The 26,247-nt window shown below is 38.8% G+C and overlaps 1 protein-coding gene across 2 annotated transcripts in view; it reads right to left on the bottom strand.

Moving 5' to 3' along the window:
• The window catches only part of DOCK1 (dedicator of cytokinesis 1), a 256,182-nt gene that overhangs the window by 159,818 nt on the left and 70,117 nt on the right, over window positions 1-26,247 (bottom strand). For both annotated transcript variants that reach the window (XM_075215996.1, XM_075215997.1), the window contains 12 exons: window positions 23,134-23,213; window positions 20,497-20,622; window positions 16,174-16,298; window positions 14,402-14,500; window positions 13,355-13,427; window positions 13,000-13,103; window positions 11,589-11,772; window positions 10,557-10,654; window positions 7,538-7,627; window positions 7,000-7,100; window positions 4,069-4,203; window positions 3,858-3,966 (listed from right to left, as the gene is read on the bottom strand). In XM_075215996.1, the coding sequence (XP_075072097.1) occupies window positions 3,858-3,966; window positions 4,069-4,203; window positions 7,000-7,100; window positions 7,538-7,627; window positions 10,557-10,654; window positions 11,589-11,772; window positions 13,000-13,103; window positions 13,355-13,427; window positions 14,402-14,500; window positions 16,174-16,298; window positions 20,497-20,622; window positions 23,134-23,213 (1,324 nt within the window). The remainder of the gene's footprint in view (window positions 1-3,857; window positions 3,967-4,068; window positions 4,204-6,999; window positions 7,101-7,537; window positions 7,628-10,556; window positions 10,655-11,588; window positions 11,773-12,999; window positions 13,104-13,354; window positions 13,428-14,401; window positions 14,501-16,173; window positions 16,299-20,496; window positions 20,623-23,133; window positions 23,214-26,247) is intronic.

The following is a 26,247-nucleotide window of genomic DNA, read 5'->3' as shown; positions in this document are numbered from 1 at the left end:
TACATTTTTAGAAAACGGCAAAGACTATTTCCCATAGGTTACGGTCACAATAAATTTGATTGGTGAAAAGGGCATGTAACACGTGTGAAAAAAAAAATAAACATCACTAAAAGCACATATATAGCATGTGTGGGCTCTCATTTTACCCATCTTCTCAGCACATATGCGTGAATGAACCATTAAATGCTCTTAGTGGTCAAGTAGACACATCTGTGCAAAAGCAGCGCAGACCGGCATTCATTGGGGATTATAAACAAGCCTTCGTGTAAGCCACTAAATACTGGAAGTGGTAACGTTCTATGCGGCTTTGATAACACAACAATACTTTGCTCTCCTACTTCATAATAACAGTTACAATCTGAAAAGGCCGGCATTCAACAAACATGTAAACTGCAGAAACCTATTACGTACAATAGCATTTATATATAATATACCAAAACGATGCCTGGATACATTTATACCGCTTCGTTATAGATATATAAACTCTTTTTACTTCACTCATAGAGATGTGAAACTTTTCACGATTCATTTCATTATTTATAAGCATACTTGTTTATGTTTATGACTAGAGGTGAAACATTTGATATAGTCAAGTATATACTTATTCTAACTAAGTGTAGATAGAATTACACTGCTGCCAAAACACACTTACCTGGAGAGAGCGTTTCATCCTTCTCCCCGAAGCAAAAATCAAAATGTAAACTTCTCTGTAAACACATGATCAATACACTCAATGTGTGCCAGATACGCAGAATAAATGGCCCCGTATTGCTATATACAAATGAAGCCTTCAAAGGGAATTGATTGGCCCTAAGTTCTTAAGTGCTGGACACGAAAAGAAAAGTCATTTACATAAACCTATAAGTCATTCCATGATTAGAAATATTTTCCTTGTTTCAGGCTACCAAAGCTGCCCGATGTGAATTGCTCAATAGATTTCTATTCCTCGATCCCCTTCCGCCAGAACAGCAGCAAATCCATTTCACCATCTCCGCAGTCTGATATTAATCAAATATATCATTGGATTTTCCCTTTACTGCACTGACATGCTAATCAGTATTTGAAACGCCAGAAATCTTAAACTCTACTTATTACCCTGGGAAAAAACAGAAAAGGTTTAAATAGCCTGAGGTCATTTCCAGGATTCTCTCTTTCTTGGCTCACCAAACTATTTTGATACATAATGTTTTTCTATTGCAATTTCAGGTTTATTGACATATGAACAGTTACCGGAGAGCCAGTGATTTTTTTCAATCCATTTAACCTTTAGAAAACTCAAGCTCTAAAGGCTAAAATATCTAAAATAAGCAATATGTCATTTTAAATTCAGGAAACAAATTGTTCTATAACCTTACCATTGCGAAACCCAGATAGAAAAATCCAGGTTTGATATGCAATGACAGAACAATAAAAAACTGATTTTATACAGCCAAACAAATTGTTGTCTTATTCCAGCCACTGTATTTGGTAACTAGGTTATCCTGACCTTGTTTTTTCACTTTCTATACATGACATTGTGAATTGGCACATTAAGTGTAAGGAAGGGGGGGTGTCATGTACCTTAGACATAGTTACCTACTCTCCCGGAATGTCCAGGAGACTCCCGAATATTTGGGAGTCCTCCTGGAGTCACGGGAGATCAGGGCAAGCTCCCGCATCTAGCTCTCTTCATTGGTAAAGTGGGTGAGGGCGGGGATAAACGAGATTTGCATGGCCATGCCCCCCATGATGGAGCCCCCTCCTGGCCAGCTTGCTGCAAAAGTTGGCCATTATGACCTTAGAATATGCAAATTTTGAAGACCCCCACGGAGTTCATACCTCTAAATGTCACTCTCTAATTTGCCTTTACTCCCAACATTAGAACAAGGTCTAAATGAACTCTGTCCACGTTTGGAATATTTAGACTTTCAAAACGATAATACTAATGATAATACCAGAGGTCCTTTATATTACACAACGATCTCTTCTATACTTACCACAGCAGATACTTAAAAAAAGTGGCATGTGTTTCATACCCATTTATGGGCACAATCTAAGGTCATGGGGATGTATGACTTGCCATGCAAAACTTCTGGGAATGGTGGGGCTGGCAGGCCTGATATTCTCTTACAAGTTAACCCGTGCATGATACTCATGCATTCTAGTCAAATCAAGCTACTTAAAGGTCTTAAAAAGGTTCTTGTCATGCATTTAGGCCTAGCCCAGGCCTCCTCAGGGGAAGAGCGTTACTTCCCGATGCAAGCGCCCTTTTTAATGTGTGTTCATGAGGTAAAATTACCTCACGAAAAGGAGTTTGAGCCCTCAACTCGTAAATTTAGCCTTTACTACCCCTCCCACTGGGGGAAGGGGGGATGATGGAAGTTAACTGACTTCACTATTATAATTTTTTTGTCAAATAATGTCAGTATACCAAATTTCAGGTCAATTGGATGAGCCCCTTTCTGAGAAAATAGTTTTTTCCACACACACACACTAACACACGCCGCTAGGCTTTTACTTTTATATATTAGATAATGCTAAGAATTTAGTAGGTCAGTGTAGTATATAACTCCGCCCAGCAGGTGGCGCTGCAGCTTGAGCACTCTGTCACCCGGTAGTTTTTTCACACACAGACTAACACACGCCGCTAGGCTTTTATATTATAGATACTCTACACTTCTTATACTTCTACACAATTAAACCACATGCGCCCACTAGCAGGCAAAAGGAGAGGCTAATCTTCTTATATCGCCATGTATGTGTGAGCCCCCTTGGGTTCCTGAACTAGGAAACTGGGGCACAACTCCCCCAAGGTGAAGAGATATGCCATAGTATTTTTATATTTGGAAGAGGGTCAGGCTTTCTTAGTACAGGGAAGGCTTTCATGAGAACAATCTATTATTCCATGGCTGGCTGAAGTTTGATTGAATCCTCACAAACTAGCTTGGGCCCCATATGGGCAGAAATACTTAAGACAAATGTACTCAAATTATAAAATTAAATCCCTTCAACGGCTAGCAGAGGACTTCGAGGTCCCAAATTTCTTCTTTTATAGCCTTACAATCCCAATCCCTCAGGCAGAACATGGCCTTCCAGGACTTCCCCAAATAAGGTTTAAGATGTAGCTTGTACAAAACCTTACTTTCACGGGAAGTGTGGTGATAGACCCAATGATTGATTACAACTAGGAAGCACGAATGCAATCTCCCCAACCATCCTCCTCAAATTACAGTATGAGATTGAGACAATTTCATTTCTATTGAAATGTCCTATTACCCCTACCACAAGGCTGCACAAACTGCACCCAACAGACTCCAAAGTGTCCTAAACGCTGTGTCAGGAATGAAACCATGATCTAATGTTTGCATATTCTATTCTAATGTAAGCAGTTTCAGGAATCATATTGTGTCTGACTTGCTACCTCCATGGTAGACACTGGCCTACTGCTAGGTATATTAGAGATAAGAATTATTATTATAGGTCTAAGCGCTGAATTTCTTACTAAACCATTAGTGACGATTGTTCACATTTGGTCACAGTTAGAAGAGTTACATACAGGGTAGGGGAGCCCTTTGTTCATTGAACCTCTTCAATGATCATCATCTTGGGCAGGTATCTCCAGAAGGTGCAGCCAATGACTTTGAGATTACTGTTATGCCATTATTACGTATGTGCGGTTTTCATTTATTTTCTTTAGTTGCTAAACAAAGTGTAACAGATTATCTCTACGTCATTGCACAATGTCTATGCCTGTGTACTCTTGTACATGCCACTACCGTCTACTGGATTATCCACTCGATATGTGTACATTGTTACTGTTCAGATTTTAATAACCCGATAGGCTACAACGTGTCCATACTTTTATCGCCACTGCTTACCTTAACGATAACAGTCTGATCAGTCTGACTACTTGTCATCTCATTCATGGATTTAAACAGCAGCAGTAAGGATTCCATAAACTCTGCTTCTCCCTTGTTTTCATAAAGTCTGAAACGTAGAAATAAATGATATTCTTATGCTTGGTTAAGAATGTGACAATTCGCCGTATTTCACAACAAAGCCAAAAGGACCGAAAAAACAAAAACTTACTGAATAAACAAGATTCTGGAGCGCACAATAAATTTGAAGATGTATTCCAATGCCTTCATTACTTTAAATACTTGTTCTGTTATGCCAGGTCTGTCTGCATTGTCCACATAGTTTTTTAAGACTTTTGTCAGTTTTCTGAAAGATAAATATGTACATGCATATTAAATGGTCGTGTTCACCTCACTTGGCAGGGAAACTTAATGAACAAAGGAAGAACAAGAGTAAGAGTAAAAGATACTGATAAGTGGCCTGTGATAGGTGCAGCACATTGGCATAATATACTGTGTGCCCCCCATATGTAACACTTGTATCTTCATTTATGTGTTATTGCTGAGACTATGGGCTAGTTTTACCAAGCTGCGGGTTTGAAAAAGTGGGGATGTTGCCTATAGCAACCAGATTCTAGATGTCATTTTGTAGAAAGTACTAAATAAATGAAAGCTAGAATCCGATTGGTTGCTATAGGCAACATCTCCACTTTTTCAAACCCGCAGCTTAGTAAATCTAGCCCTGTATGTGTGAAATTGCACTTGACGCAATGACGGCCAAGTAAGAGAGTGGGATAATAGGCTAGGGAAGAAGGGGAGGAGAAATTGTAACTAATGGGAAGGATGTAGAGAGCCTGACCTTATTCCAAAAGATATGATACTGAAACATTAGAGATGTTGAATATATATATTTAAAATACAAATTTGAGGCGCAGGAGAAGTTATAGAAAGCACCTCAGAACCAATAATAAAACATAAAAATAAAAGTCATATAAGACGACCATTAAAAAAGCATTCCATGGTGCAAGTTATAATGGCTCAGTTCATCCACCAATAGATGGATCATTATGAAGTGGAGGAATAACTTTTAAAACTCTATCAAACTCATTGATTTCCAGTTAATGTCATAATTGCAATTATGGACTTTATATTGTCCATGTTGTATTTTATTCAACTAGGATTTATGTTACTATTTTATGTTTGATATTTTATCATTGGTATATTAAAGTATCGACTATATAAATGCCTAGTGGCGTGTGTGGGAAAAAAAAACCCAAGCTACAGCGCCACCTGCTGGGCAGAGTTATACACTGACCTATATATTTCTTGAAGGAGAAGTGACAGTTGGGAGTGGTTGGTGGTTGCCGGAGGTGAAAGTGGGGAGTTTTTAACACCTTAAGTAGCTTGATGAAGGATGTGGCGATGAAAATGAAGGATGAGGTGATGGAGAAGAATGATGAGGTGGTGACATGTGGACAAAACCACGTTAAAAAAGGGCGCTTACGTCGGGAAGTAACGCTCTTCCCCTGAGGAGGCCTGGGCTAGGCCCAAATGCATGACAAGAACCTTTTTAACACCTTAAGTAGCTTGATTTGACTAGAATGCATGAGTATCATGCACGGGTTAACTTGTTTATAATATATGTTATACATTAACACATCTGTTGCCATTGTTTTGACCATTATTCCTATATCATTTTGTAATTTTTATATTTTATTATTGGTTCTGTGGTAGTTTCTATAACTTTTTCTGTGCCTCAGATTTACATTTTAAATTGTTTTGTGTGGATCTAGAAATACCCCTTTTTGAAGCAATGAACATTTACAGGGGAACATCTAGGATGCACTGTCCTTTCTTTATTGTACGGTACATATATAGTTTGCTCCTCTGAATTAAAACAAAAGTTACTCATTTTAAGAAATGCTTTGGTTAAATAAAGGTTATTAATACATAAATGCTAAATTGCTTGTTCGACCAATTAAATTAAAATTATCAATACATTTTTATGTCCCAGAGGCCAAGCCAATATAAAAATATCTGAATGACAGATATTAGGACAATTGGACAAAGCAAATCTTAGTACCCCTGTCACCAAGAAGAGCTCAAAAATGTATAGTTTTGTGAATAAATAAGGCTCCAGACACAATGTACCTTTAGTAAACTCAAATATTAGAGAAATTAAATTCATTGTACCAAAAAACTAAGCCCCTATATTGTCCTGACTATTTGTAATAAATACAAATAAACCCGAAATTACAATATTTTCTCAGGTCTATTGCCCCCTAGTATCCTGCGGCCTTTTATTTAATTAAAATTAGTCCTTATGGACAATGACATTAAGGGCAGAACAGTGGCTCAGTGGTTAGCACTTCTGCCTCACAGCACTGGGGTCATGAGTTCAATTGCCGACCATGGCCTTATCTGTGAGGGGTTTGTATGTTCTCCCTGTGTTTGTGTGGGTTTCCTCCGGTTGCTCTGGTTTCCTCCCACACTCTAAAAACAAGATACTAGCAGGTTAATTGGCTGCTATCAAATTGACCTTAGTGTGTGTGTGTGTGTGTGTGTGTGTGTGTGTGTGTGTGTGTGTGTTAGGGACTGATGTGAGTGAGTTCTCTGTACAGCGCTGCGGAATCAGTGGTGCTATATAAAAATAGCTGCTGCTGCCAATATTGGCCAATTCTTTTTACAACATAAATGAAAAACATAACCAAATACAGATGTATTAACATTCTCACTGTAAATTCTATACTATACAGTTGTGATTAAACTTGCACGGGATAAATGCCGGCTTAGTCTGAGAATTATGGATCAGTTGGTATTGTCAGCATTTCTCTCAATAAAAATACCAGAAAACAAAAAACTTGTTGTAAATTGTAACCAATCAATTTATTTCATTACTCGCATCTTGCACGACATTGACGCTAAATCAGAATGGGTTACAGCTCATTAATATGTATCATGGCATTAAACGTGCCTTGAATATTAGCAAAAGGTAAATGCAAAACAAGAATGATGCATCTATTTGCATGATTTAAATAGGTCAAAAATCCAAGATAAGTTTTATAAACCCCAGGCACATAATTCCTAGGCGTTTTCTGGGTATTAATGCATTGAGCGCACAGTGTCACTACCGATCTGTTAATAGGGGAAAGATTAAACATACGTATAAGCCAAGGTTGCACTGAAGTGCTTCTTTATATAAGTTTCCAGGACTGGATTGAAGTGCTGAAACTTCCGATCTGCAATCAGACCGATAATGAATACCTGGAAGAGAAAGAAGTGTTACTGGTAAATAATGCATGATGGTAGGAGGCACATCCTGAGCCGAGGAACATTACATCTCACTCTGCATGTGCCTCCAGCACAGGGCGTCCATTCAAAGGGAATATCAGAAAATCACTGGGAACAGTATTACAGGAAAACCATATTACAACACGTTCTTCACATACTAAACAGCATTTTGTAATGTGCATACATTTTATAGATCACACAACACTGTTCGATATGAATTTACCTCTAAATGCACCTTGCAGTTCTTTAAAGAAAATAATCTATTTCTTGTAACCAAAGTTTTTACAAATATGTTCATCAAGACGGCAGCTCAAAACAATGGCTGTTTACCCGTGACAAAAGCAATGAAGAAACAAATTATTTCAGATAACAATGCATGATAATCGATCATCTTCTTTCCTTTTACTTACCAAGGCATCGAATACTAATATATCAAATGTTTCACTCTCTGAATTTTCCATTATGATGTTAAACAGGGCATCCAAAGTGTCCTGCAAGAACTACAGATACAAAAACAATGACGATAAAGTTCATCTGGAAACTTTAAACTGATTTCAAGAACAACATTAACATTAAGCAGCGTAATAAGGCAAAAAAAAAAGACAATTATAAAAATGAAGGATTTTTGTTATTCCATGTGACGGTTAAAAATGTAAAGAAATCAAACTCTGTATATTAACTAGTTATGTGCTGTGGGAAATGTCATTCTGGGCAGCATGGTGGCTCAGTAGTTAGCACTTCTGATTCACAGCACTGGGGTCATGAGTTCAAATCCCAACCATGGCCTTATCTGTGTGGAGTTTGTATGTTTTCCCTGTGTTTGCGTTGGTTTCCTCCGGGTGCTCTGGTTTCCTCCCAAACTCCAAAAACATACTGGTAGGTTAATTGACTGCTATCAAAATTGACCCTAGTCTCTCTCACTGCCTGTGTCTATATTAGGGAATTTAGACTGTAGGCTCCAATGGGGCAGGGATTGATGTGAATGAGTTCTCTGTACAGCACTGCGGAATCAGTGGCGCTATATAAATAAATGGTGATGATGATAAGCAGAGAGCGCCATCAAAAGTTGTGTAGGTGGACAAACTGTGCCACTAGAGGTTGTCGCTGGTGACCTGAACGGAGGAGCTATTTTTATAAAGGGTAGTTTGAGTTTGACATATTTAGTGGAGAGCCATACCTTATGGTCATGATGTAAAATATATACTGAATAATGCCCATCTGAGTATGTTTAACATCAGAGGCTATCAGAAGAACATCCAAGGGTGTATTTTCAAACTACTTGTAGATCAGACAATTTGGTATCAAAAGCAGAAGTCCCAAGAAGTGGTGATACGCCTAAAAATAAGACTGTAGGTTAAGTTCAAGGGTATGATCGACCCACCCCACCTGCCCAGTCATCTGGGTACGGTATGCAGATGAATGGTCCAATTTGGTCTCTAACTGAATGCACAAGGCCCACCAAAAGTTCAAAACACTTTGCGCTCTTCTGTTAGATACAATGGAAAGGGGCACGCCGTGGACACAGAAAACTTTCACAAATAGCTTCACGGGAAGAGAAAAAGGTGACAAAGCCTTAAGAGGAAATAAACTACCCATTTTGGAGAAGTAGTCAACCATGATGGACCATGGGAAGGTAGTTGAGGACTGCATATTAAGACAGGCAAAATCTGACACATCTGTTTTGAATTTGTCCACAAACAACTTGAAGTGATCAATTCCAGAGTACTTTGATGCCAAACACATAAGAGTTTTGGGCACAGATGAGAATCTTAGGACTAACTTCTACATATGTTAAATAATGGTTTTCCCTGGAGGAAATATAGATGTACTCACAGATGTAGCAATCAAAATAGGGCAAGGGGCACACACTCTACTCACGCTGCAAAAACACTGAACTTTGCACAAGCTCCGAATTGGATGAGATCATCCAATATTTTATAGGGCACATTTTACATCATTTAGTTGTACTTTGCTGGGGAATCACATTTCTAGACACACTCTGTCCTATGGAACAATAAAAAACCTCAACTACATAAAACTGCACATGTAATACTCTCAAAGTCCTTATTCCCTAATTTCACTATTGAGTCATAAGTTAGGCAAAACAGAGCAGTATTTATTTGAGAAAAACTAAAAAGTTCAATTTAATGACAGGAAGGATTCTAAAGTGGTCGGAGAACAGACTAATGCGACGTTTACACTTTTGCACTAGGAATCTCGCCGGATAAGTGCAGTTTCAGTTTGAGAGTGGTCACCAGGGCGTGGAGCGTCGGTTTGCACACTGAAGTTAACTTACTAAGGATCGTTACTTAGCAAAAGCAATTCAGAAGTAGCTGAGACACCGAGACGCTGGGTGGTGAAGAAGCAACTGACGAGCTGCTAAAGGGAGAGTGCGACATCTAATCCCGAAGCACCAGTGAAAGCGTCCGAGCCGGAGAGCAAGGAAAGATACCCTTATATGCGCAGCAACACTTACTAAATGTAAGTTCATTTTAATCGTTTGAAGGAATAAATGTTTCAAGCTATATAACACCATTGGACTTCTGTCACTTTTCTCTCCCCGTTCTTTGCATGAGACACCATGGAGAGATCAAGATCAAGAGATTTCTAGAAACTTGCTATCACGCCACTGTTGTGAATTTGGACTTTGTGTTCCAGCAATTTATATTGACTTTTACAAACTGATTGGCATTATTGGCCAAATAACAGACAATTACCTTTCCATTTGTGTTAATATCCATAGCCATATTGCATTTAGTACATCATTTATATGATGAGATTACATTAGATGCATATACAATATAATTGGCACAGTTTTTAACCCTTCCCCCTCTCAACACCCTCTTTTATTGCGCCATCCCTTTTCGGAATATTGCAACATTATGTGGGGAATTTAGTCAACACCGAGGAACTAACAGCTGCACCCCCCCCCCCCCCCTTCCACACACACACACTTTCCCCAGTTCTGGAGGAGCGCAGGATAAGCACCGGGGCAAAACCAAGGCTCATCAGGTGTCCTTTGTAAATGACGTCCAAAGCGTAGAGATAATGCTGCTTCTTCAATGGAAGCTGCGTATATTATTAGTTTTGACAACTTTTGGTTCGTTTGTTGGTTAGTTTTAACAACTTTAAGGAATGTTTGCATAAAGAACATTATTTGAACATTAACTCAATTTTCATTTTAGTTTTTCTTTAATCACAGTATACAATGTTGAAAAATTATTAACGTCACTCATCAAAACAAGATAGATCAATAAAGAATAACTTGTGCCCAAACAAATATTTCCTTTTACTCCCTTGTACAATGTAATTAAATCCATTTCTATCAATCTGCCCATATGGTGTGGAAGCTGGCTGAAATTTTTTTATTTTTGTCTAAAGTATACTTCAAAAAGAAGAAAAACAATAAGAAAATGAGAAGTATATTACCTTAACAACTTCTCCGCCATCTACGTTCATTAACTGACGCAAATTCTGTTGCAGCAAATTGGTATTTGAGCGCCACTTCAAGAGACCTAACAAATCCACTGAAAGACAAAGGGACGTAGATGAATATTTATAAAAAGGACATTTATAAAACAAATACAATAAGTGACCAAAACAGTAACAGTTTAGTACAAAATATATAATGCACCCAAAAACTTTATTTAAAAAAAAAAGAAAAAATAAGAACAAAAATATAGCAATTGTGATTCCATTACACAGTGTTGTCAATTTGACATTTTAATCAATAACCTTGCCTATGTGGCTTTGCGATCAGAATCGTTCACTGTTGATAAAACAGTGATATGACTGAATATGATACAAGTGTATTGTAATTGCGAGTGTGTGCAGTTGTCTAAACAATCCTTCACCTGCACTGCATTGTGCATGTACTGGCAACGACTTTCTACTTTGTGCGATCATAAATTGCTGTGTGGCTTTAACTTTAAAGCCTTTTTCGCAAACTATGAAAAACAAATATTTTAAATGAACGATTACAACAAACATAGAACAATTTAAAAACTACAAACTTAATATATACGCCTGCAGAAAATTCACTGCCTAATTAGGATTAAAAATTAAAAAATCCTATTTCTGAAAAATCTTTTTGATTAAATCACCATCATTTAAGGTAGTTTGTGTCCCACATGTAGCAATGGTCATAAATTCTCAATAAAGGTGATCCCATGGGGAGAAAAAAAAATAATAAATTGTTTGTGTAGGCACTTAATAATGAAAATACAAATTATCAGATTAGTATTGTAACACTTGGGCCTTAATTATACATTGATGGGATTGTACAAATTTACAGTTTTTTTCCTATGAAACAAAACTGATGAAGGTATGGCCAGTTTTAACCAAAGGACAAACATTATTTTAAAAAACACCCTCATTGTAAGCTAGCCCAGGGGTTCTGCCTCGTTTTTGTGTTAATGATAGTACTGGGGGGGGGGGGTTTTGTGTGTTCTACCATCCTACCATTCTGTGTGAGTTTAGTTGAGCAGACGAGAGTGGATATTTGGAAAGAATCTTTGCTGATCGTGCAGCTGCCCAGGTTCGTCATGCTCTTCCCAGTGGCCGAGTGTCCTTTCTCCTCCAGTTCTATTTTGGTTGCCGGAAGGCCGAGATATGTCGCTGCATCTTCAAGTTTTTTCGCCTCCGCCTTTTCCCCAAATAGAAGACAAAAAGTATCATGTGCAATTTAGAAACGAGAAACGGAAATATAAATAGAAACAAGAGCTATTTGGTCCTTCTCAGTCTAATTCTTAAGCAATGGGAAACGTGTAAATAAATACTTTATTCCCAGCTAAAAGTCATGAGCATACCTCCGATATCTAACAATAATGTGCTTAATAACAATGATCAATTACTCCCAACTTGTGATTCATGAATTTGTTTTATCAATCACAGATATTCAAATTAACTGTTAAAATAATCTGCAAGTTATCCTCAGAAACATATATTGAGATAACTGCTACAGTAATTCACATATGTAATATTTAGTAACTATACAGGTTATGCATTGGTAGGCCATCATGTGCACAGTATCACAGCCGATATTGGCCGATACTGCAGAGAAAGAATGTAAGAAGATGTGGTTGGTCTGTGTGTGTGGTCATCTTCCAGCTACACTAACATACCATATGCTGCTCAAGCCTGGGGCTGGGGGCATTATTTACACTGTGTGACAGTCACACGTTTCTACACAGTTGGATTATCAGATACCATGCAATGTGAAAACCCCAATGTGTATCCCATGTTCACTGTTCTACGTTAACTACTGTACAGGAGAGATATAAAGGGGCAGAAATACTCGTTATGGTTCCTGGCTGTCACATAGGGAGAAGCAGCTGTCGGTGAGCTTGCAGCAGCATGATCTTCCAAAGTCAACACGCTGTACAGTACTGCCTGGTGCATGAAACTACCCGCACAGCCAGGGGCAAACGCAAGATTTGCAGAGGGGGGTTTCCACACCACGCCGCCAGTGGGCGTGACCAGCATGCATGGGGGCGTGGCTATAATTTTAGACAGTGCTTGGCTGCTCTCTAACTCTTCCTATCCCCATAATATACATGGGCAATGCTGCGTGCACTACTGTTAGGTGCACGCAGCTCTCCCTTTTCAAGCAGGGCTGTGCGAAGCGGAGGCAGGGTCCAGCCACCTCAATTATACACTGCCCCAGGCTTGGACGGGGGTTTCCAGGCACTAAGAAACACCCTTTCGGTTTGCCAATGACAGCACTACACACAGTGACATCCACTTGCGATGGGGCGAAGGTGTTTAGCCCTTTGGTAAAATTACTTAAGGTTAATACTGCTGGTTGAACCAATCGAGTCATGTTTTAACAACAGTCACTGTCAGTAGCAACCAATATAATGCAATACTTTACCTTGTAAACTAGGAGGTCATGTTCTCCATCTCTTAATGTTGTCCCGTCGTATCTCATAAGTTTTACAAATGCTACTGCAAATATCTTCTCAGACTTATCTTTAGCTGTGTAAGAAAAATATAATTAGGTACTAAAGCAATTTCTTCATTTTAATTGCAACACAACCAATTTAGAATAAGACAGTGAATTTATATAAGCAAGTGCTTGGGCTGAACACCAAAGATAACATTGAACGCAAAATAATATAAGCACCAATTAGATAGATGCAAACAAAACAATTATAGGACATGGAGCAGTACACTGCATGGTCACAGGCAGACAATGGAAATATCACTAAGTAATGTCTACCACTTACACTCCTGGGATGATCTGTGACGAAACGTGAACCTTAAATGGGTCCGATTTACGTCTTCAATCGGGATTGCAACCTACAGCGAAACAGAAGAAAAGCTAAGTGCATTTGCCTTAATTACTGGACCAACAATAATATGAGTATGTGGTGGTATGTGAGGTTATTACACGTCTGGGAGACATTCACGGAAGGCGGGAATAAGCACAGATGAACAGAACAGGTCTCTAAAGAAAAGCTGCTGTAAGCAAAACAATCAGTATAGCAGATGCTTCCAAATTAATGGAACAATTTGTTATTAATTGTAATATTATTAAAACACGAGGCATTCACTATGAAGTTGAAGTTATTAAACTAGTAGAATTTAATCAAACGCAAACTGAAATCACGTTTGCTTTACCTATACACCCACTCTTCCAGAGTAACTTATTTTAATACAAAACACTAATCCATAATTAACTGATGGTGCGATGCTGACAGATATAGCAAATTGTTTCTGTAAGTTCCCTGGGTTCTGGCTGTAAGTTATTATATTTCCATCAGTCAATGGTATTTTTCGGCCCTGGCTTCCGTGCAGTTTCCGGCCAGGTATCACGGATTAGACTGTACTGGCAGGAAAGGGAAGGGATTCCAGAACTAGAAAATACCAACAAATGCTTTTAGGATCAGGGACACTGGCTAAGCGATCAGTATCTGACTGTGGTTCCAAGGTAAGATTGGGCTAGAGTTTTGTGGCAAAACAAGTTATTGGGGGAGGGTGGTGGTTGCTTTAGAATGGTTAATATATATAAATAAATATAAGATGGAGAACCCTTTTACCATAACTTCTGTGATCTGTCAGGAAAACTCTTAGCTGTGATTTATACAAAACAGCTCATATACATTTAATTTACTGCAGTGTAAAAACTATTTGGAATAAATGTAAGTATTAGAAGAGTAAACCTAAGCCATAGCCAATCTCCCAACCGGTTTAATTTTATATCTTTGTGACAACATTCAAGAATTGTATCTGGATTAAAAATAAAAATTTGGTTCGCTCGTTGCACAATTTACCTTCACAGTCTCAAACCACCGCGGCTGCTTGACTTGGTAGTATATAACCGATTTGTATTCTGAAATAGCTTCATCACCAGCCCCCGGGTAAATAACATTCTTGAGAGAGAAAGACAGGATGACAAACAAAGTCAGGTGTCCTGAGTTCCCCTGCACAGGCATTTAGCTATGCAATAAAAAAGTTACACCAACAAAAGCATTTTCTTCTTAATGCTTTATCCAATGTCATTTTGAATTTCTAGACATGCATGAATAAGAACGAAGGGATTCTGACCCCATATGTTTTCCCCCTGAAATTGGGTATAGTAAATGTAAAATGGATGGACGATAGAGCGTTACTTATTTGCTATAACAGTGCTAGTGAGTCTGATCAGCATTCAGTACATACAGGTGCCATTGATTCTCTTCTCTTCCCAATGATCTTTTATCTCTTCCCAGAGTTGACCTATCAAATCCTATGAAGGTATGATAATACAATACAAAGGTGCAACAACCTCATCAATAAGCTGGCATAAAAGGCGCAATATTGACAAACTGCAGACTGCTATGGGTCTGGCTGGGGGAGGATAAACCTCTGTCTGGGTCATCGTGAAAAAAAACAAAAACAAAAACAACTGGTACAATGGAGAAACCCATTGAATTCAGTACAGAGTCAATTATGGGTATTAGTATAATCAGTATTTGGAAAAAAAAATAAAAATAATAGTAGATATATATACACACATTACAAATATATACACACACATATACATATATATATATATATATATATATATATATTACACACATGCACACACGTATACATACACACACACACTTAAGTATGTGTAACTTAGATTCCCTGTGTTTTAATATATAAAGGCGGTTTAGTTAGATAGATCTCATATGATGGTCTGCACACATTATCTTTTGAGAATGGCACGATTACCACTCTAACAGTTTAGATGCATATCCATATCCTGAGCGTTCAGTGTTATTTTTTATGACAGCACTACATGGGATTATCGTTTTGTTTTGGATTGGTGCACAGAAAATATCCTTATGGGCATAAATAGGATACGCAAGTAGGAATATCCTGATATGAACAGAAGCGCAGTTTGTACAGATCGATACTCATCTGTTGCCTTTATTATACAGGACTATTTTTTAAACTCAGCTGGTTTAGATCCAACTTCCAGTGTATGGTTCTTATTTAACCTTATATAAATAAACGTTATTACACAACATGGTTTTTCTTGTGTATTTTATTCAGGTACTTATACCATAACAGGAAGTGCTGCTCAGTTTTAATTTGTTTTGTGTCAACAAGGTTGTGTTACAATTATTGTTTGTGATTGGTCTCCTAGATGAGCACTGCTGGACTGTAGGTTTATTTCAATACAAGATAATCGTGTTTATATAACAGGGACTCGTGGGTTGAATGATGGCACAGTATTTTGTCTTTGCTCTCATAGAACTATTTATAACACAAATACAAATATTTTTGTACTTTTCTGCTATTTAGAGCTCATTATTTATTGTAATGCTATACAGACATCTAGGGGGGATTTAATTATGCGCAGAGTGCCTCCGGAACGGTGGCGAACACACTCCACGTTACCGCAACAGTGTGATTTCTCCTCACCCCCTATAGGGTTGCAAGTGGGAATCCGCGATATTGCAGTACTATAGTATCGGAAAAATTTTCTCCAATGTTGTCTCTTAGTGGGTCCTTGAAATTGGTTTAAAAACTGCTGGAATAATGTAATGCGCAATAGATCAGTGAACCATACCTCCAACCGTTTCCCATCTTCATCAAACACAGACACGGTGACTTCCACATTTTTGGCTGTGGTTTTGTTGCCTCTGTCGTAGTCACCCTGAAGCAGGGTAACATAGATATCATTGCGCACATCACCTGCAAAATATATTAATATTGCAAGTTAGCAATGCACCAAAGTTATTTGTGAGCATAGGTAAAGCTGGGTACACACTACACGGTTTTCATCCAATAATCGGCTAAATCAGCCGACATACGACCAAAAAGTCGGGTCAGTGTGTGCAGTGACACGATGGTCGAAAGTCTGCCAAATGGACGATTGTCGCCTCATTTGGTTGGTCGTACCGTTAAATATTTTCATTCCAATCTCGTTTCCATTGTGTAGTGTGTATAAACTTCCGACCGATCCTCGACCAAATTGCAATCATTGCTCACGACAACATAGCTGTAAAAAGACGCTAAACGGATGTCCGCTCTTCCCTTTATCGTCTAAAACAAGGCTAGTGTGTATGCAGTCCATGGACCGAGCGATCGGACCATCGATCGCATGTAAAATCGATCGGCATAAAAGGTTGGTGTTAAATTCTGTAGTGTGTACCCAGCTTTACCCAAACATTTTGCTTCAAGGTCACTCCTGTAGTGTGTGCATTTACAGGACATTAAAAGGAGCTTTTAAAGCCTCCTTTTAATGACATTTAAAGCTTCCCGCCTTCCAATGACTTTATGATGCATTAGTCTGTGAAGGCCCTCCTGCAACCTTTACTGAGAACACAACTGTCTCTTTCTATCATCTTGCTGTGTTCTTCAGCCAAGTCTTTATATGAGCAGTCAGAATTGTTTATATTCCTTGCAGTGGGAAATGAAAAGCTGCATTCTACAAACAACTACATCCAATGTAGACAGCACAGCATCAACTCTGCCTACTCATATAAAGACATGGATAAAAAGCATAGAAGTAAGCAACAAAAAGAAACGTATTTAGTAGAAATTGCAGTCAGGCATATAAAGGGAATAAATTCAGGTCTTTTAAAGGTGAAGGACTATCTTACATTTATTTTGGAACCTCCACATTCGTTTTATCAAGAGAAGGACACGTTCTCATTGAGATCTGACTGTAAAGATTCTGAAGTACTAAAGAACTTATATCAAGGAGCGACTTGCATTGTAGTTTTAATTTTCCTTTTAAGAACAAGTATATATAAAAAAGCCTCCAGATACAACTCCCCAAACCTTGCTTTAGTTTAATGTAACAGTCAGGATGCTCTATTGCCGTGGCGATGCTTATGCATAATTAATACAAGAACATCACTGAGCTTTCACGGCTTATAAAACGAGAAGAAAAGCAGGCCAGCGATACACTGCACATTCTGGTTCTAGGCTACGTATTCTCATAAAGAGAAATGAATCACATCTGCCATATTAGGGCACATTTATCAAACTGGGGTTGATGTTAGACTCAGCTAAAATTGTTATTTGTAAAAATGTTATCCAACATAGTTTTTAAAAGTTCTACATATGTTAAACTTTAAAAAGAAATGTAAAGTCAGTAGCTGCTGACAAGGGAAAAAGCTTCAAGTTTTCGTGCAGAAAACTTTAGTCGCGGGTATCTCGGGTCCCCCAGTCTTCTATTAGATATGGATTTGAATCTTCTTATAAAAACAAAATATATATAATTTTGTTTTTAAAAGAAAAAAAAAAAAAAAAGGTGGGGAACACCTAATACCAGGGCCAAAGAGCACATGCATTCCATATTTGCCATATTTACCTGTACTATAATATTGGCTAGCACACAGCTGGTCATGGGACCAAACAAGCCCCACTGCGCAATTCATGTTGTAGCGCAGCTGGGGGTGGGTCCGCAACAACGGGATTTACAGCGATTCATGTCGTTGCAGTCCTACATACTTTGCAAGAAGTTAAGAAGGGACCTGGGAGGGTGGCTTACTCATCCAGAAAAAAATCTCCAAAATTTAACTTTGTGATGCCATATCCCCAGTGCATCCAGCCCCTAATGTCACACTGTCAGTTACCCCAGGGTTTCCCAAACCCAGTCCTCAGGGCTCCCTAACGGTGCAGGTTTTTCGGATCACATGTGACATAATTAGGACCACCTGTGGATCTGTTACAATGTGTCAGTCAGTAATGAATACACCTGTGCTCCAGCAAGGAGCTATGGAAAACCTGCACTGTTGGGGAGCCCTGAGGATTGGGTTTGGGAAAACCTGAATTACCCTATTATGGGTTATTATGAGGTTGTTCCCCTCCTCACTATTGGTCCTGTATACTCTCACTCCCCTCTACCTAGTCCTCGTCTATATTACTAGTAAAATTGTCTTTAAGCCCTAAAAGTTAGTCACATATATTCATTCCTTGGTTCCTGGTTGATATTACTTTTTATACACTTTGTTATGTTTTTTTTGGACCTAGATACACTAATATTTGATGCTTTCTGTGTTGCTGTTTCGTCACACTTTTACTTGCAAACTTTTTGTCCAATCAAACATAAAGGATTAAAAGAAAAGAAAAAAAAGATATGGAACATTGTTTCAGGTGTCTATAGTGGAATGGGTAAAACTATTATAAACGTTACTTTATAACGAAGCTGCAAGGGAATGTCAGGGTAACACTGAGCTGTAGCGATGACACAATCCATAACATTCCAGGGGATCAATAAAGAACTATGGAAAAACCATAAAGTTCTTTTGATTCCCTTCCAATAATAAAGTCATTAAACGGCTGAAATAAGTCATAATAGCAGTTAGTGGGGCTTTTTATTCTCCTGGCACTGGGACCACAGCAGTAATTACTGAGTACTGTGGGTGTCACTTCTGGTTAAGATCACAATTTCAGCGCTGCAGCTGTGTACTGTTACCAGGGAAAGGCCACCTCTCAGGTGTACATGCATAACCTTTACTGTGATCATGCCCTGATGTCATTCATTTCAGCATGCTCGGAAACACAGAGCAGATCAACAACAGTAATGTGTCAATCCAGGAAAAATAATACTCAAACATAGGAAATATAAACTAAAAACACTCAACAACATCACCTTGGAAAGCTAATCACACGTACTACTATGCCTGGATTCAGGTCTGCAGTATGATCTCTATTTCTTCCAACTCTCATTACAATCACTAGAACAAACCTCTAATGAACAGTACACTGTATCATTAAAAATGTCAAATATAGAATACAAAAATTAGGACAGCACTCGCAGAGGAGGGGACGTCAGAGTACTCAGTGGATAGCAAACACCTGTAATGGGAATGATGTATCTAGCAGTGAAGGCTCTGTAGTTACATAGCTGACAATGGTCCCTAATTTCCAAGGACAGGAATGTTACCATGTGTTCCTGAATATATCTCTATTTTTGCAATATTAAATAAATGCACAGTGCAATTCCTCTATGTTGTATACTAAATATAATTCTCAGTTTCTAGTCCTATCCTCTGTGCTTTGTGAGATTAAAAAATAAATAAAAAATAAAATTAAAATAAATTACATTATAATCTAGTTTAACACACATATTATGGAGTTGTAGCGCAGCAAGGTCCACTTAGACAGTATGATTGCTTAGATTCCCTCACTTAGCATAACTTTCCCTAGGACGTATTTTAGAGTGTTGGCATCTGTGTAGTTAGTCAATGTTGATCAGTGGGTCTGATCTAAGTTTTAATACTAGAATCGCTGCTTTCAGATCCTGTCTGGCGCTCAGAGGAATCAGGGGCTTTCCTCGCTTTATGAAATTCCCAGCTATGATGTCACAAAGGTTTCCATGGGAAGTGAAAGAGGAGACTGCATGCCGTGCACAGTGTTCAATGTAGAAAATCATGCAGAGGATCTATTGTATTTACACAAGGAGTGAAAGTACATCCTGCTGCTCATGAGATGTAATCACAGTTTTTAAAATAAAAATAAAAACAAAAACAAAACCTTGAATTAGTCTCTTAAAATGGAATAAAACCGATCAACTGAAAAGTATAGAAGCTTCGGTAGATGAAGTTATAAGTGAGGGAATACATTTTGCTATGAGCTGTGTTGCTTAAACATTTTGGGGCAGATTCAAAACAGGGCGAGGTGCCACAAAGCATCTCCGAAACAGTCAGCAGAGATATATCACTTCTATATTCTGACTGAGATCTCTGCACAATTTCTCTAGTGCCCCAAAGAGGTATCTTAATAGGTGGCAATCCGAACACTTAGGCTATGTTCACCGGCACCTCACAGGGATTTGAATATTCACCTGACTTCATTGGGGAAAAAAATAAAACACACATTTGCACTGAAAAAGCTGCCAGCCATTGTCTTCAGACCACTTAAATTCAGCTACACACACCTGGCATGATAATCTCAGGGAATCCCATTTTACGTGCAACGGCTGTAGTTCGATCGACGAGGTGAGGAAATTCTTTTCGAATCTGATGAATGTCACCAGGCAGCAGTTTCATGGTCACCCACAGACCTGAAGACAGAGTTAGGAAACCGTTACATTTTCTTATGAACCAAAGTTTATGTTACATGCTAAAACCTCTCTACATGACAGTTTTGCTGCCCACTTTAATTCTTTCATTATAAGGTAAACAAACAGGAGTATTGAAACTATCAACGTAAATTAGGCAGACAGACGAGGGTGGCAGGGAAGCCTTTCCCTCCTGGGCTGTTGTCCAGAGATATTTGCACACCAGCCCAGCAGAGAAGGTCCCATCACACTGATTAGTGAATGGCTGGGACTATTCACCAGTGTGCTGGATGGCACAGAGTATGACAAGTTCCAATAGATGAAGCAAGGAAGCCATCATACCAAGTGGACAGCTCCCAGCACACTGGTGGAGAGAACTGTCCAGTCACAAAACAGAGCGTTTGAAGCCATCTACTGGGAATGGGGTGATGGTAGTGTGATGGTGGTGTGATAATGTGAAAAACTAGATATCTGGGGACAGCATGGTAAGGCCAACACGTATGTGGGATCCACAATGTGTAGTAGCCCCCACAACAGGGCCAGCACTGTATCGTAGACACTAGTATGACCTGTGTTGTGTACAGGTTGTGTACAGTGGTCACTAGAATGCTCTCTAAATTGTATATTAGTCAGTAGGATGGTCTTTGTATTGTTTGTGTGTACGTGAAATAGTCCTTGTATTATACAGAGGTCATTAGAATGTTCTCTACTGTACAGAGGTCCCCGGAACTCTCTCTGTATTGTACAGAGATCCCCGGTATACAATCTATTGTACATGGGCTACTATAATTGTGCTCTACATTGTATAGATATCACTAGAATGCTCTTTGTATTTTAAACTTGACAATTGTAAATTTAGGACACTAGAATTATTTATGTATTTTACACAGGTCACAGACTACTCTGTATTGTTTATCTGTCACTAGAATAAGCTCTAAAATGAATACAGTGAGGCTTTAAAGTATTTCATTATACAATTTTTTCATATAAAATGCTTCAAGTATTTCATTGGCTGCATAAACTCATGTTCACATCAGACTAACCACACCCACCTGACTCAGCCACACCCACTACTATGAGAACCTGGGCCGTTACCTGTGTTTGTCCTCTATGCCAATGGTTGGCAGTCCACCCAGGAGGCAGGTAGGACATTAGGCAAATACCCTTGAACATTTTAAGCATTTTATAGATATACCGATTCACAAAGCTCCAATGTGCCATTAGGCAGTTTTATACTTATGGCCCCCTGCATGGGCCCCAAATGCAGTCAGAGAATGTCTGAGATCTGACTGTATGTTGGGTCATTGTCCAATCCTACTAATTGACTGTCACCTATCACAGCCCAGTATATTGAATAAAGGAGGGATTCCATTTACACATAAAAGGACGGGTATAACTGAGAAGGGTTGCTGTTGAAAAAGTTCTGTTTAGAACAAAACGCGTTGACTAACGCCCGATGTACTTTAAACCAACACTGCTGGAATTATACAATAGAACTACTGGTGCCAAGAAGGAAGCATCTGCATTATTACCCTGATCCGCAGCACACTTCACCTATGTGTAAGTGATACTATTGTCTGTGTGCAATAAACTTTATGTTACCTGAACACCCCCCTCTGTTTCCTCATTGGGACATTGCGGTTAATTTGATTTTACAGAAGTTCGGCACAGCATTGAGTGGACGAAGGATTGTGGTCTCCACATAGAAGCCCCTCCGTTATCTCCACACATTAAGGTCTAATTGATGTGAGCGAGTTCTCTGTACAGCGCTGCAGAATTAGTGGCGCTAAATAAATAAATGATGATGATTGTTGGGATTGAGCAGATCCTGGGGCTTTAGCTGCATCAGAACGGACACGTTACGCAGCAGATCCATATGTAAGTGATTAACACTTTATTTCTGGCGATTTTACTTCATACCAATCCCAGTTTTATTCCTTTCATGTACATTCATTGATGAACTTTTATGAAGATAATCAATTAATCATCCAGGTGGAATACTCATGTATATGGACTACCTATTGGGATGTTGAGATGTCTGTTTATTGAACCTTTTACATCTGTATATAATGCAACATAACAGTCCCTAAATTGAGCGCTTTAGGATTTAACGGTATATTGTGAATTGGAAATTGGGATATTTACCCTTGACAGCAATTCATTCAGGATTTAGTTGTTACAGTTGCTTTGTTGCGCTATCCCTATCTTATGATAACCACAAAGTGCGCTATTAAAAATACAACTACAAAACCAGACATATTTGAAAAAGTATATTTGTGCAGATTTCATTAAAATGAGTGTTGTTTATATGATAATGAGATTTCCTCTAACAGACCAACTGGCTGCATCTATCCTGCGGTGGTGAGAAATGATCTCCTTCCCGTTCTAGAATACAATCATTTATTTTAATTAAAACAAAACACCACTCAGTACAGTAATATTTTAATTACAGAGCAGAGAAGAGGATGTTCCCAACTTCAAGTCGCTTTGCCAATATTGCATGAAGATACGTACCTTGACCTTTGTGGTTGACTTCCTTGGCAGCAATCACTTTGTTTATAACAGTCTGCAGGAAGTCACTCTCCCCTGCCACCCTGGGTGAAAAACGGGATGATAGGTTGAGCTGCTTGTGTCGGATGACGTCATCCAATGCTAGCCTGGAGTGTGCACATCACAGACACCACCACAGGAAAACATAGGGTCACAGAAAACCAGAGAGCACAGAAACAAGGGAATGGATAAGGTCATAGCACAGATTGCACAAAAGTGTGTATTAGTCAACAACATACAAAGAACAGAAATAGATGACAAGAAAGATACGGAAAGATCAGTCATCGTGAAATCATTGCAGAGCAGAAAAAGCAAGTTCATGTATGACCATAAGTCCCCGTGACGTGTCTGGGAAACTGCACTCTAAGGCAAAACTGACGCCAACATAAAACTTTTATCAAAATAAATAAAAAATAACATTAATATGTTGATATGCAAATGTATCAGGAACGTGGCAGAATGGAAAGTGCAAGAGGGAACGTGCAGGAAAGGACTAAAAGTTTAACTTTAAACCAATTGGACACAACAGGAAGCAAAATCCTAAGGATCTTAGGTTCAGTGCAAGAAGTTTTACATGTAACAATATCCGTATGTCTTTTCCTGGAAGAGAACATAATAATCCAGGTGTAGTGTTAGACAATAAGCAATAAACACCCAAAAATATTATAAACATAAAATCACCAACAGATAAAAGAATAACTCTAGGATGGATAATATTATATATACAGTGTGTACACACACCCATATACACACAGATTTTTTTAATGTAACAAAGCCTATTTCCCCTCCGCATCGAACATAACCACAATGTACATAACATGTAAACATCCTAACAGTTACTGGTGCAAGCAACTTCATTGGTCTCCCAGTAGGGGGAGAGCACTACCGTTTTCACAGACAACTTCTAATCAAATACTCAAATAATATAACAGATTGCTAACAACATGCTCACGTCTAAAAGGACTGAAACATAAACAATAAAATGTGCAGAGGATGAGACGGAGATAGTGACGTCAGTCATGTTTCATGGCCAAGTCTATCTTTAATAATTAAGCCACATAAAGAGATTTTGGATTTTTAAAAAGAAAACAAAATTTGACCTCATCCTGTTATATAAAAGTGTAATCAATAAAATAATATTTTAGGCTACATTACGCTATGACACATTTTCTATATTTTGAAGAAAATTCGCTCTGGAAGCTTTAAGGTCAATGCCGAATGAAAAGCACATAGCCGAGGTGCACAACCTGTGCGTCTGGAATGCGAATGGGGTCCCCGAATTTGGTTTTGGGACAGGGGAACGTTCATATATGCAATATGTTATATTGAACCACCCTCCTTTGATGACCCAAAAAATAGATGCCATTCTGTCTGTGATACAGAGAAAAACAAAACAAACTTGGATAGCAAATTGTAATTATACAAGAATAATTCTTCTGTACGCTTCCTCTTCGTGCTGCATACAATGTGACACCTTCCCCTTACACGTCACAGGCAATCTGTTCAGTAGCAAAACAACGTTGGTTAAATTCAAGACTATGTCACATTTTGACTATGGACTTCGGTAAACTTCAAGCCTGTGATAGAAGAAAGGACAATACACACAAGAACAAGTCTATCCGAATACAAACATTGGCCACAGACTGCAATCCAGTTGGTTTAGAGGACTGAATCTGATCAGATCTGGGATTTATTTGGCCACATTGCACAGATGCTTATGTAGGATTCCTCCAGATACTTGGGTTTCCTTGCACACTCCAAATACACACTGGTAGGTTAATTGGCTACTGACAAAATGAACCTTAGTGTGAGTATGGGTGTGTCAAGTTTAGATTGCAAGCTCCTATGGGGCAAGAACTGATGTGAATGACTATAAATCTTCTGTACAGCGCTACGTTATATGACTGGACACCACTCAGCCTGATTTTCAGGCCTTTAATAACTTGGACTTTAGAAATAGTAGCAAGTCAACATTTTATTCTGTTAGGTTTCCTACATGACCGGGCTCCAGGACATTTAAGTTTGAAGTGTTTTTACAACATTTTCATCATGATAAATTAGTAAATGTCTGTAGAAATGCATACAGTAAGGCTTACCATAAGACCCATTCACAAGAAACAAGATAAAACAAATAGTGGCAATGCACTTTTTGCAAATAGGACGTTCTCTCTCTTTCCTTAAGCTGATGATTATTGATCACAAACCTTCACTCAGTCCTGGGGCAACTGGGTTAAATGATTTACCATTGGAAAATCTGACTTCATTGTTCCAAATTACTGTTTGGGGTTTCAGTGCGGAGGGTTCCCAGATAGGGGTACAGGGACAGGTACGCTATACTCGTCTGTTTTTGTGTTTTTGAGTCTCTGGCTGTGGTTGCTCTGTGCAGACATGTTACTAAGTGAAGGTTTATCCTGTTTCTATTGGAAACTGTTACTGTTGTCTGATACAGCTGTAGGATGTGGGTCTTTCAGTTCTTTATTACCTATAGCGACCACAGTGCTTTTGGGGGTTGAATTGTCTGGTATCGGCTACAGTTTTTGTGGCCACCGTTGTCTGTACCTGCTGAGTGGCGTGTGGATGTCTTGCCACTATTTTTGGGCATGGGTTTATACTAAAGCAGGCGATCTTCGCCTGTGGTGCTTTAATATTCGCTCATCACCTAATGTCAGCGTACGGATGGTAATCATGGCATTTATCAGTGATTTAATTGCTACAAGAGAATCGTTAGTCCCTCGTCTCTTGGTCTCTTACTGCCCTTAAATACCAGATGTCCCCGTTGTTACCAACACCCTACACGCAGGATTTGACTATTAGTCAGTTTACTATTCAGTGTTCTTGTATATTGTTGATAAATTATTTCTTGCCACAGACTTTTCTACTGGTTACAGGGATAAAGCGGTTGCACTTTTTGGTAATCTTGTGCCTGCTCCAGACGTCTGTATCTGAGCGTCTGGCATCAGGGTGCTGTCAGTCTTTTTAAATGGGGTTGGTGTAGGGAGCACAAATACACATTGTAAAGCAAAGAAGAAAGGTCTTTAAGTAGTGGCAGTGTTGACGTTATCCAGCTTGTCACCCAGA

The sequence above is a fragment of the Mixophyes fleayi genome, chromosome 6 (assembly GCF_038048845.1).
Source record: "Mixophyes fleayi isolate aMixFle1 chromosome 6, aMixFle1.hap1, whole genome shotgun sequence".
Classification (NCBI taxonomy): domain Eukaryota; kingdom Metazoa; phylum Chordata; class Amphibia; order Anura; family Limnodynastidae; genus Mixophyes; species Mixophyes fleayi.
Note: the sequence above shows the minus strand (reverse complement) of the source record. Positions and strands in the feature narration are given on the sequence as shown.